Source organism: Pimephales promelas, chromosome 11 (genome assembly GCF_988280905.1).
Source record: "Pimephales promelas chromosome 11, fPimPro1.hap1.1, whole genome shotgun sequence".
Lineage (NCBI taxonomy): Eukaryota > Metazoa > Chordata > Actinopteri > Cypriniformes > Leuciscidae > Pimephales > Pimephales promelas.
Window position 1 is genome coordinate 34,058,445 of NC_142779.1, and position 13,985 is coordinate 34,072,429.

At 35.8% G+C, this 13,985-nt stretch overlaps 1 protein-coding gene across 1 annotated transcript in view; it reads right to left on the reverse strand.

The window, feature by feature from the left end:
- Nucleotides 1–3,178: 3,178 nt before the first annotated feature.
- wdr11 (WD repeat domain 11) overlaps nt 3,179–13,985 on the reverse strand; it is a 120,377-nt gene continuing 109,570 nt past the window's right edge. The window contains exons 25-29 of the mRNA XM_089117318.1: nt 13,657–13,822; nt 11,435–11,532; nt 7,886–8,031; nt 6,426–6,508; nt 3,179–4,608 (exon numbers count right to left, since the gene is read on the reverse strand). Coding sequence (XP_088973444.1) covers nt 4,421–4,608; nt 6,426–6,508; nt 7,886–8,031; nt 11,435–11,532; nt 13,657–13,822 — 681 coding nt within the window. The 3' untranslated portion in view covers nt 3,179–4,420. The remainder of the gene's footprint in view (nt 4,609–6,425; nt 6,509–7,885; nt 8,032–11,434; nt 11,533–13,656; nt 13,823–13,985) is intronic.

Genomic DNA, 13,985 nt, shown 5'->3' on the forward strand with positions numbered 1-13,985 from the left:
TTATCATTATTATACTCTGCAGCTCATTCCATAACCAAGGGGCAAAGAAAAGGATGTTTTACCAAGCTCTGAACGCACTCTAGGAACCTTTAAAAGCAGTTTTTAACTAGATCTAGTGCTATAATTATAAATGCAGTAAGATAATAAACGACATATATAAATTGGTAATTTGCCTAACAAAGCCTATAGCAATGAATAGCAACATGTGTATTTTTCTCCTCTGAAACAAAGAAGTCCAACCCACCAATTCGTACAAGGTACAATGATGAGTGCGTGGAGAGGCATTGGTCACAAAGCGTAAGGCAGCATGGTAAACACAGTCTAGTTTTTTTAACGATGATGAACCTGCATGTAAATAAATCACATCACCGTAATCCAATACTGAGAGGAAACAGCTTTGAATAATTCTCTTTCTTGCTTCAAAAGGAAAACATTTCTTTAAACGAAAGAGGAAACCCAGTTTCGGTCTAAGCTTTTTCAAGAGATTTTCAATATGTGCATTGAAACCTAGTTTTTCATCTAACCATATGCCTAAGTATTTGTAACATTTTACTCTTTCTATGCAGTCCCCCTTCAAACTTAAGATCGGATGATCTGTGTTGATGGGAGCACGAGTGAAAAGCATGTAGTTCGTTTTTTTTTTTTGTGTTCAAATCCAATTTCAAACTTAACAATGACAATTGCAAAGACCGAAAAGAAACTTGCAAAAGCTCTATGGCTTGATTAATAGAGTTTGCCACTGTATAAATAACTGTGTCATCAGCATATAGATGAATTCTAGCTGGTGTTATCCCACAACCTATATCATTGATATAAATAGAAAATAAAATTGGTGCTAAAATAGAACCCTGTGGGACATCTTTTTTAATTATTTGTTCTGCTGAAGTAAAATTTTCAACTGAGACACACTGAGTTCTTTCTGATAAGTAATTATCAAACCAGTTGAGAGCTGTTTCACTAAAACCCACACATCTAAGTCTCTGCAACAAAAGTTTATGGTCTACGGAATCAAATGCTTTGGAGAGATCTACAAACAAGGCTGTGACCAGCATGGCTGCTGTTATAGTACTGTGACCTGCTCTAAATCCTTACTGGAATTCATTTAAAATATTATTTTCAGTTAAAAACTGTTTTACTTGATCATTTACAAAAGATTCAAAAACTTTTGCTATCACCGACAGCCTTGAAATTGGTCGATAATTATTCAACTCCGATGGATCACCACCTTTTAACAAGGGTAGGATCGTAGCCGATTTCCATGCGCGGGGAATAACATTTGAGTTTAAACTTAAATTTAAAATGGAAGTAATGGGCTCTGTTATAAGATCTGCAGCAATTTTGAAAAAGTAAGGCTCTATTTTATCAGACCCTGCTGATTTTTTACAGTCCAAATTTGATAAGGCTTTGTGAACTTTAAAAGAGGAGTCAAATTAAACTGCTGAGAGCAACATGACACATTTTCCACAATTTCTTCTATATAATGTTCCTTTGAACTGCCAAAATCTGAGATTAAGTCAGCAGAGATAAAATGACTGTTCAAGGCTTTTACAATATTTTCTTTGTCCCGGATTACACCCTCATTTAGTTTCAAACAATCCGGCAGACTGGCGGAGGTTTTTTTTTTTTTTTTTACCACAAACTGATTTAGTCAACTTCCAGAAATTAGCTGGATTGTTCAAATTTTCATTCATCATATTTATATAATAATCACATTTAGATGTTCTTACCAGTTTTGTACAGTTATTTCTTACTGTCCTATAATTTACCCAGTCTATGTAATTATTTGTTTTCTTTGCTTTAGCCCACGCCTCATCTCTTTTTTTTATAAGTAAAGATATTGACTCATTAAACCAGGGATTGTCTCTACTTCTTACTCTAAACCTTTTAAAAGGTGCATGTTTGTCACATATAGTCAAAAAAGTACATTTAAAATACTCCCATGCTATATCAACATCGGGTATCTGCGAAACAACATATAAATCACTATTCTAAATATCTTGCAGAAAGGCTTGATTGTTAAAATTTTTAAATTGTCGTTTCAAGATAAAACGTGATCTATCAGAATCCAGAGTTTCAAGAAGATCAGAGAAACTCAAAATTTCGATAGATGGCCCGCCAACCCTCGTCCGCCACCCCACGTCCGTTTGCCTATGGCCCAAGGACGGAAAGGACCTTTTTTTCGGCCTTGGACTAGCTAGAGTTACTGGAAATCGAAATACAGTGACTTGCTGGCAAGCGTCCTGCCAGTACTGTAAAAATACAAGAAAACACAGGATGCACACAGGAAATGACTCTAACATGAATGCATTGATTGATTCCTAGGTTTATTTTGTTATGAATAAACAAATGTGCAATATAAAGGAAAAAACCTTACGATAAGTTTTTGTTCTAAAAAAAGAATGATGCACACAGATTGATTGATTCGAATATAGTTAGTTTGTTAGAAACAATGTGCAATCTGTAAAACAAAAACCTCAAAATTATAGTTGAAATGGTATACTGCTGGAATTTTTTTGACCTTGAGAAAAAGCTTAATATATAGACCAACAAATTGTATGTTTATTAATTTATTTATTTCGTGTTGGTACATTTTTGGGAAGTACACCTGTTTTGACCTGATGTCCACTGGAATGGACAAAAAAAATCACAATGAAAGAAATTATATATATAAGAAAAATTCATTTGTTTTCATTTATAGAAACCTCATGAGCTGGGAAAATGTACTTTTATATTTTTCAGAAACTTGAAACATAATTCAGGTCTGAGGGGGTCAAGAAAACTTGGCTCCGAAGCAAAAACATATCTGCATATTGGCAGGTAAGGTGGAGCTATGCTATGCAAAATCCCCAGACCCATGGCATTTCTTTGCCATTGGCTCGTTTTGTAATACTCGAAGACGATAGGCTTTCTAAGCGAAACCCCATTCGTCGTCATCCGACGGAACGACAACGAAAGGGAACTAAGCGTTTGTGAGTTTAAAGGCGCAGTATTTTTTATGCACTCGCGTTCCAGATTTACTGACGTCACACCAAAGCAAAAGAATAATTTCGCGGTCAGCCATTTATTCGTTTCATGAGCCTTTATCTTCTTCATTATGAAATATGGCCCATTAATTAAACTTAGATGTAGGTTATTTTAATAATAAAAAGTGTTTTGAAAATATAGAGAGAAAAAAATGGATGGTACAGGCTGTATTTATTACTTTGCAAATATACATGCAGTGGGCATATATCCATACAGTAGGCTCAAACACCTGGGCTGCAACATTACTTACAAATGTTTAAATAGGAACATTTAAAGGATAAAGTCACGAAACATTACTCACAATCATAGCCTACCAAAAACAAGGCAGGGTATTCCAACAATCATAATTCAACAAATGAATTAGTCATTACAAAATGATACTGAAATGAAAAATGACTTTCATTTTTAAATCAAAGACACAATGGTGGTGTCACATCTCATTTCAACAGGACAATAATGTCCAAATACAGCAACTCTCTGAAGCCATGTGGAGACATCATACAAACATCACACTTAAACCGTCTACAGTAAATCACGCATGAACAACTGCAATCCAACGACAAAATTAGGCAAAAATGGGGAAATTCACTATTTTACAAAACATATGCAACATTACTGAAGGAACAGCACTCATCTGAATATATCACATGAAGGAGTGGATGAATTACGAATTTGTTGCTTTCATTTTTGATTAAACCATTTAACTATCAAATAACCATATTTTATTTACGTAACTCAGAGTGATGCTCATGAAACCTTTAAACACACACACACACACACACACACACAGATAATTTGACAGTCATTTATATAGATTTTATATTATTTCTTTTTCTGAGAGAAATTCAATAAACATCAAAGGTTTGAAATCCTATAATTATCTCAACCGCACAGCCACGTCTATTATTTAATAACAATACATAATCTTTCGAAACACTTAGTGCTTTTCTTTGGATTTTAGCGTGAAACTGGACGTGTTTCGTGAGATTCATCTAGTTCTTTTCTTTAAATGGTTTCCTAATCTGAAATTATAATCATATTTAGTCCCCAACACATAATAATCCCTTTTAAAGGTTCTTAAAATGTGTTTTTATTAATTATCGGCACTATTTTTATTTTGGTTTGTTTTAAATCACCATTTTGGTCAATAAAATAAGTGCAAGAACAGGTTTGGAACACATTACAGCAGGATAACGTGTGTTAAGGGAATGTTTCCGGATACAACACACCTCAAAACCAGCAGAGAGGCTTGAAAGACATCTATCAAACCGTTTGAAACCAAATGGAAAGACGCATGTTGGTGTTTGCTGACTACTTGCATGCTTATGGGTGTTATAAGGATGAAATTTGAAGATACTGCATCTTGATTTTTATGCTTTTCATCACATATCCTCTCTCACTCTATGTCCTTCTCCTCTTCTTCACTGGGACTGGGCACTGGTCCCATTCCCTCAGTTTGGGAAAGCTCATCCAGCAGCTCCTTCCCTCTCTCTCCAGCCCGAGACGCCCAAAGCACAGCGCCCTGTTTCAGCCCGATGGAGCGAAGCAGCTTAGCGTAGTCCACGAAGGCAGCACCTATGAGCTTATGTGGAGATGCTGTGGTTAAGGAAGACTGGGAATAAGAAGGTGATGCAAGTAAAAACAAAACAGTTCAAACAAAACAGATCAAGTTATCTCGATACTACTTACGACGTACCTTTAAAGTATGTGGAAATTTAAAGGGATAGTTCACTTTGAACTTAATTTTTGGTATGTTTTATCTTACCTCAAGGGCATCCAAGATGTAGGTGTCTTTGTTTCCGCAGTAGTTTCAATTTTGATATTTTTAGGTCAAACCGTTCTTGTCTGTCAGTCATATAATGGAGGTCTATGGTCACCACCTCAAAGAGCATGCACAGAGAAGTCCAAATTAAACATGATTTAATGACTCGTAAATGTAAGTACACATTGATGGCCTAAGACACGAAACGAGCGGTTTGTGTGAGAAAACAAACAGTTTTTATATCGTTTTTACCTCTTATAAGCACAGCCACGTCCAAGTGATCTTAGGGCGCGGACGCTTCGGTCTGTGCAAGCTCTGGAAGTGATCTCTTGTAAAAGAAAACAATTACATATGCTCGCGTGAACTCATCAGGGAGTGTTTTCCCAATTTATGAGCCTTCTCTCTTGAAATTATGGTTGATCGCTCTTTGGCTGATTGAAAATAAATTGGGAATTTGTGAAAACTGATGAGTTTGCGCGAGCAGACGTAAATGTTTTCTTTTACGATGGTTTAGACATCCCGGATAAGTGCAAATTAGTATCATTTTAATTAGCCGTCTTACCTACAATCTCTGTTCTGTGCAAACAATGAGTGACGTACACGCGCGAGAGATCACTTCCGGCGCTTGCGCAGACCGAAGCGTCCGCGCCCTCAGATCAGTTGGACATGGCTGTGATTACAAGAGGTAAAAACGATATAAATACTCTTTGTTTTCTCACACAAACCGCTCGTTTCGTGTCTTAGTCCATCAATGTGTACTTACATTTACGAGTCATTAAATCGTGTTTAATCTGGACTTCTCTGTGCATGCTCTTTGAGGTGGTGACCATAGACCTGCATTATATGACTGACAGACAAGAACGGTTTGACCTAAAAATATCAAAATTGAAAATACTGTGGAAACAAAGACACCTACATCTTGGATGCCCTTGAGGTAAGATAAAACATATCAAAAATTAATTTCAAAGTGAACTATCCCTTTAAGAGGATGCCAAGACACTTAAGTAAAGTGTTTCTTGTAAGCCAGTGGGGTCCATTTTCCAGAGTTTTGAATTTCAAAAAGTGTATTTAAAGGTGCAGTATGTAATTTTAATTCATGTTAAAATACATTATCTTAACCTAGTTTATTTTTTCATTAAGTACTATACGCCATTCATGGGTTTATCTCCCCCAAAGTGTAAACATTGAAAGAGTTTCGCTCAGATCCGTCAATCTCTTTCCAGCTCAACCAATGGCGTGTGTTTGGGGGCGTGGCTACTGTAGCAGGCGGAGCTTGAGAGTGTTTGGCCGCAGTGGGACCATAATTAACACTTTATATAGGAAAAGACATTCAGTTTCGGTTACAAAAGTGGAAGCCAAAACTGCTCAAAGATTAAACTTTGAGTCATCTACTTTAAATGAGACAGTTGAAGAGAAAGACTGGGAAGGATGGCAGTTAAAGAGGTTAATCTACTAAAATTGTAGATCTAGTGAGCCTCAAAGCTAGCAGACATGACCTAAAATTACTTCATGGGGTCTTTATTATTTTACTTAAACAACAATAATACTTCTAATAATAATGGGGAAAAAAATCATGCAACATTAGTTTTAATTCAATAAAGTCCTGCTGTCTGACAAACTGGAAGATGCATCAGAAGGATATTAACGTCGTCATTTGTCTCCATCACACCGTATTTCAAGCAGGCTTCGAGAAACAGTGCGGCACGGTCGAAATATCTCATGCTGTCAGGAAATGTAAAGATATATTAGAGAAATATCTGAGCAGTGTGTCATTTATCATGCACATTCAAACATAATGGCGTTTAGGAAAGGATATGTCAATCAATATTGTGTGTGTTTGGAAAAAAAATGCATCATTGAGACAAAATCTCACTTAAAAATTCATTATGCATTGTTCACTCAATCATTTACCCTCATGTCATTCCAAAACCATTTGCAATGGGAAACGTCCCCCCCAAAACACACTATAATGTTGTAGTATAATCCAAATCTTCTGAAGACCAGATTTTTGATGAAAATGTTGCTATTCACTGCTATTCATAATCTTCCTCTCTGCTGTAGTTCTAAAATCTTATTCACATTTCTGCATATTTTTAAAATTTGGCGTATGCCGTGTCAAGTTTGATTTAATTGATGCCATACAAACATTCTGCTCAAAATTTCTGTTTGTGTTACAAGAAAAAAAAAAGAAATTCCCATACGGTTTTGGAACAACATGAGAATTTAGTTTATTTATGTATACATTTATTTATTTCATATTATTCCTGTGGGAGTAACCAAACTAAACCACAACAGCTCTTAACCCTTATGCTGCATTAGGGACATTTTTGGTCTTTTGCAGTTTAATTTCTTTGACCATTTTGGCTGTTTTAATGCAAATGGTATGAAATTTGGCAAAATTGTGACATTTTGCAAAATATGTATAACACACACTGTGTAGATCAAATAGTAACACTCAGCACCATAAAGACCAAAAATGGCCCATTGAAACCCATTAAAACGTTGTTTAAATCTGAGGCTGTCAGTAATACATGAAACATGATTTTTGCACAAACATCCTTTCATTTTGAAGCAAAAGCATTATATTTGCATTATATAGTGTATTCCACCAGATGACGTCACTACATATTTATTCCCTATTGGTGGAAATGCACCTTATTTTAGGCAATAGGCAATGTTTAATAGGTGGCCATTTTTGGTCTCTAAGTGGGACTGTGATAATCCAAATCTAAAGTTTTCTCTTTGCATTTAGTTTATTAAAAATAATTGAATTTTTGTGTTTTTTCCTCTTATACAAATCGATGGTTTCGCAAACAAAACTGGTAATTAAAGGGTTAAAATCCTGAAATTGAATACATTTTTGGTAGTTATGATGAGGACTGATGCTGATTAAAAGATTTAACTTGGTAAAAGTGGAAAATAATAATAATATATAATATTTTAGGCAATGTTTAATATGTGGCCATTTTTGGTCCTTAATGCACTCAACGGTGTTAAAAATCGAATGCAGCACAAGGGTTAAATTATGATGGATGAATGGGCAACATGCTACACTGAATGTGGCTGTACAAAAAATGTAACAGGAAAAGCAATGCCCACCTGTGGAGCATCTCGCCCACTTTCTGAAAGCATCCTAATGAGAGCAGGACCAGGATGGCCTTTGACTTCAGATTAACCTGAGGAGAACACAGATGCTCTGCCCAGCGCTTCAGCACATCGGACCCTTCTGCTGGGTTCAGACGCACCTGAGGGAGAGAGACACCATTCACAATCACAACAAACTAATTGTCTGGCTTCCACATTATTTTCCAGTGTCAGGAGGAAAGCTTTTTATTAGTCTATCAGCAAAACAAAGTTATGTTTATATAAGAGAAAGCAGGTGGATATAATGAGTGCTACTGAAGAAAAACTAGTTTGTGACATCAAATTTCGTAGAGATTTTCAACAACTTTGTTTGAAGGTGTTATAGACCTTATTCAGAGCAGCGCCATGACAGGTATGAAAGTGAGGCTGTGAGGGATAGACTTACCGTGTTTCCAATGGCATCCGCTGTAAAAAGCTGAATAAAGCGGCTAGATTACTTACAATTTTCCACAGCTTACATTGTCGGGAGTTTTTTGTCAACTAAAATTTCTTGGAAAGATATTTCTCCAGTGTTTCATGAGCAGAACAAAACGAAAACACATTAAATAACAATACATCCCATTGAAGAGATGCGTGTCTATCGCTCACAGCCTCGCTTTCATTCTCATTAAAAATCAAAGATGGCGCTGCCGTGAATAAGGCGTATTAGCAAGTAAACAAGTTCTTATTTCATTAAAATAATCTGCACTTGCTACTTGAGAGGACTGGAAACTCACAAAGCCTATGCACATGTCTCCACTGCCCACGTCTAGAACTGTGGCACCCACAATAAAAAAAATAAAACCGGTAGGTCATCTAAATACATGTAGGTGGTTATTGGCCAGAAAAAAAAGCTGCAAAGGCTTTTAGTAAACAGTCAAAATTCTGGTTATTAATATTATAGCTCTATATAATGCAGTGGTTCCCAAACCTTTTCTGCCGTCCCCCCTTTTGTAGAGAAACATATTTGTAAGACCTGCATTCACCCACATAAACACTCTCAGACATGACCTTACTTGCATAACCTGATGGGATTTACTTAGTACCATAGTAATTATACAGTACTACAGCGCGTTTCATACAGTCAGGAGCTGATATTTTGAGTCTGTTGATTCCCCACCGTTGTACCGGAGAAGCTGAGGGCGAACACACATTTGTCTTGTCATATTTTCTCGCCTTCAGTGAACGTTGCAAATTAGGGGTGTAACAATAAATCGCAATACAAAAATGTAGTGTCCTACATTATTTTAAATATATCTAGTCAGTGACAGAGTGCAAACATATTCGTCTAAAATAATTGTGTTTTCAGCCTCAGAATCATAAATATTGTTATTCTGGTGTGTCTATTGTCCTGCATAGGGTTTCCAGCACCAAGTCCAAGCCTATTCATTTACACAGACACAATGTAAAATCAAATTTAGCACTTTAATCAACAGCCTTTTGTTGACGATAGACGTAACGATAATATCGTATCGTGAGTTCAGTATGGTGATATGTATCGAATCGTGACATGAGGGCATCGTTACACCTCTTTAGTTTTGGAAATTCATTTGACCTTTGTGTCAGATGTTGGAGTGCGTCAGAAATAGAACAGGACATCAGTTTACTGTCAGAATCCAGTGTAGACAGCAGCACTGATTATAATGGGTTTTATTTGCTTTGTGCGTATCACCGCTAGCTATGTTGTGGTAGTCGCGATGGTTGAAGTATATTCATCTTCTGCTTTATTATGTTTCCACTCCTATCCATGCTTATCATTAACTTTTACACAGCTCCTTGCAATACTCAATTCTGCTCTTGTTCAATGACTGTTCTTCAATCGTGGGGTCTAGTGGTCTGTTATGGTGTTCAACTCCTCCTGGGAAGTCCGTATTTACGAGTTGGGAAGTCGTGTTTACGAAGTCACTCCCGTCGAAGCACAATGGTGGTGTACCTTCTCTTAATTAACTACACAATAATACAGCAAGGTTTGTAAAACTCTACTTCTAGAAGAACAACGATTGTGAATCAGGTGTGTTTTACTTTTGAACTTTTTTTTATGAATTTATGAAGCCGCTGTAAACTTAATCATTACATATTATAGTGTTATATTACAATGCAATTATATTTTGTGGATGGAATTGCCTTATTTTGTTGTAAATAAAAAAGCTTGATAATATCACTGCTAATTACCTCTAAATATTGTGGTTTTCCACCCATTTTTCTCACTGACATGCCGCCAACTCGTAAAGATCGAGGCTTAAAGAAAATCGTGAGCTTCCCACTCGTATTCACAACTTTGTAGTGGCGCTCATGTGTGTTCAACTTGTGAATACAATCTTGAACACACCATTATTCCACGACAACAATCGCGACATCTGATAACAGACTGCGAGTCATCTTGAGGAAAGAAAATGTCAAAATAATATTTCGTGTACAACTATTTACTTATAAGAAGATAATTTGGCAGTGGGGTCTTATATCACCCGGAAGAGGTTTCTTTTGCATAATGATCTGACTGTACAATATCCCTTAGCCTTGCCCCCGAACCCTTTTAACCCTCAGGTGCTCTTCGGTCATTTCTGACCGAAAAGTTTTCTGTTTTGAAATTGTAAAAATCGCAGCTTCATCGGAATGTTACAAAACTTGGTGACTTTTTTGGCATTATGTATGTGAACACAAAAAAAATTGAGGTCATGATCTGAGCATGCTAAGTGGTCTAAAAAAATAGTCACACTTGTGGTCTTTGGTCAAAAATGACCCTCGTAGGAAATGAATGGGAAATTGACAAAAACACAAAAATTCACAAATTTTTATTTATTTGTTTTACCTTTTTTTAATAAAAAATCGTTTTTGAGATTGTTTCAACTATATATTCAAATCCACCAAGAAAAAAAAATGTGTTCATAAACATCTGGGGAATTCACATGCTTCTCCATAGAGAGCTGTACATGCCATCTAGTGGTTACACCATGATTCTACGCTTTTTCTCTATACTGTAACCAGATGGTGCTAATTTTCTTCAAAAAAATTTTTTTTCTGAAGGCCTAGACTCTATATTAAACTAAAATACCGCATTAATAATTTTTTGAAAAAAATAATATATATATATATATATATATATATATATATAGAAAAATATATATATATTTCCATGGCAAAAATAAACCATAAATATTGCCTAGTTATTAATAAATTCAGTCAAATTGTCTCAAAATACTATATTACAAAGAATAAATATTATAGACAATATCATAACAAAAATAAATTGCATTGGTTTTACTGGGATAGAGGAAATTTCATTTTTAGGTCACTTTTGACCGGGAAGATAACAAGTGTGACTCCCAAACGAAGAGCACCCGAGGGTTAATAACTCGGATATGCCACCCAGTTTGGGAACTGATATAATGTATTGCTATATATATATATAGAGTTGATTCAAAATATTTTATTTGTGGATATGAACGAATCAATTCTAGTGAATTCAGAATATATCCTGAACAGTTGATATATCAGCCGGCTGTAGATTGTGTCTGGTTGAGGTACCTTGGCCAGCCATGCGGCGCGGTTCCACTCTCCATATGTCTGCAGATAACGACAAGCATCCGCCGCTTTGTCAATCAGGCAGAGCAACTGCACACCCTCTAAGAGTCAATCCAGACAGAAAATAAAACACAGTCAGAACCATTGGAGGTGGAATAGGGCCGATGTGTCATACTAATCCCCCTGAATACCTGCACAGCAACACAAAAGTCCCAATCCCAACGTGAAACACTTAGTGGGTAAATCTTACAAAACCTCTTTACATTCTATTAAGGCACTACAGGTGAATAGGGTCATTTTTTTAACTAGCAGATATCAACATGAAACTTTCCTAGTTGATTACCTACATTAAGATGGGAAAAGTTTTGTGTAATTTAATGTTTAAATACATTATCTAATTAAATATACACTCATTTGCATATATTTAAAAAAAAAAAAATCTGAGTATTGGATAAAGCCAGGTTGAACATTATTTTTTCATTGTGTTCACATATTAGAAGGATTTATGGATATCTACTTTTGTTATCCTGTAAATCAGAATATACTGTCAGTAGCCTTAAAAGAAAGATTTTCCCCATGTTTTTTTGGAATAAAATGTTATATAAATTAGGCTAGGAATAATATATTTACAAATCCCTCAGGAAATGTCTTCATAATATAACTATGTACAAGACTGGAAGGTTTGGTGTGTATCGGTGCTACTGAAGTGGAGATTTCAGACTTGGAGTATGAGAGAAAAGTCATTTTGTGAAAACTGGCTTTAAAGATTTAGCATCAACCCATGAGATCGCGCATTTAGAGTTAAATCCCCCCTTTTACTTTCACGATTGGTTGCTGATAAAAAGGAATTGGATCCGACTTTCACCGTTAGAGCTTTCTAACGGTGTGTGTGATGACAGGGTGCAGATCGCGATAACGGAGTGGTGATTTAGATCGCCAACTTTTGAAGAATTTATGAGAAATCTACAGACGCAAACAGACAAAGTGTAGTAAAATAAATACTTAAATGTGTATTTCGGACTTTTTCCACCACAAGTCTGAAAGAAGACATGTTATTGAAGACAAATATCCCAAAATCTCAAAATTGACCAGTGTAAAAAAAACGATGTGTCTTGCCTTAATTATGTAAAAGTTAATGAAATGAAAGTACTAAAGTAATGAAAACACAATGAGAGTCATCAATGGAAATGTTAAATTGAATAATGTTAGAAAATAATAAACAAACAAACAAGCAAATAAATAAAAGTCCAGACATATTACAATGTCCATACGTATATGTGTGTGTGAGTGACAAATCACGTTTTTGTATTTGATCCACTTTTGTATCAAATGTATCACAATGCAAAAATATTCTTTAGTAATTCTAAAAGGTTAACTTTTTTTTCCATGCAAAAATTGCACTATATCATTTATTAATTTTCTTTATGAATAAAAATATCTATTTATCTGTCTTCATTTTTTTTGGGGTTTTGAAATAAGATCTGGATAGCATGTGCTTTATCTTTTATCGATAAGGCAATCCCAGATTACAACAAAATAATGTATATTGGTCTGCTCCTCACATAAAGCTGTCGTATGGCTTGTATCCTATAAAGAGAATAAGTACAAACTGCTTTTATCACACTTTTTGTTCTTGTATTCATTGAATGGAAAAGAGCATGGACAAACTCCTTCAGTGCTCTATAGAAGGAAGATAATCATACAGTTCACACCAGTGTTGTAGTACTCGGGACTCGGACTCGAGACCATATTTTAATGGTCTTGGTCTTGTCATGGACTCGTGTGCATTTGGACTGGGAATTGACTCGTACTCGAAAAAAAATTTTTTTAGGACTCGGACTTATTCCCGAGTCCACTCGAGTTCAATTCAAAATATTTTTCATGATTATCAATGTATGTTAATAAAATATTTCTTTAAATTGATTGACACGCCCAGTGATTGATTTTCTAGTGCACAACTGCGCATGACAAATTGTAATAAAATTACTTTTAACACCACCTACTATGTGGCCTTTTTACCCTAAACTGATCATATTTTTTAAACTCTAAGTAAATTCAGTAAAATAAAAAAAGGATTTCTCTAAGTAAATAAAAGTAAATTAGGTAATCAACCCTCACTGGTCTCGGTCTCGACTCGGACTCGACTCTCTCTGGTCTCGGTCTGGACTCGGACTCGAGTGAGGTGGTCTCGACTACAACACTGGTTCACACGTGTAACACCCCACCTGCCAGCTTGCCATTGGCGATCATGTTTGTGGCCACCAGTTTAATTGTGCTCTGAGACGGGCCGGATGAGGTGATGGTGGTCACCAGACAGGCTTTGAGAGAGTCACAGTAGTAACTGGAGTTATCTGCACTGGTCTCCAACAGCAACTGCACCGCACGGTCCGTCTGATGAACAAAGAGAAAATAATAGTTATTCGGAATATTATTAGTCAACTGATATGTTTAAAGTCCTAATTAATCATTGTTTCCCTTAAAACTCAAAATTACATATTTAAGCGTTTTATCCTTGAAAATAGCTTGAGTGTAACTCGACACCCTTTCCTCATTT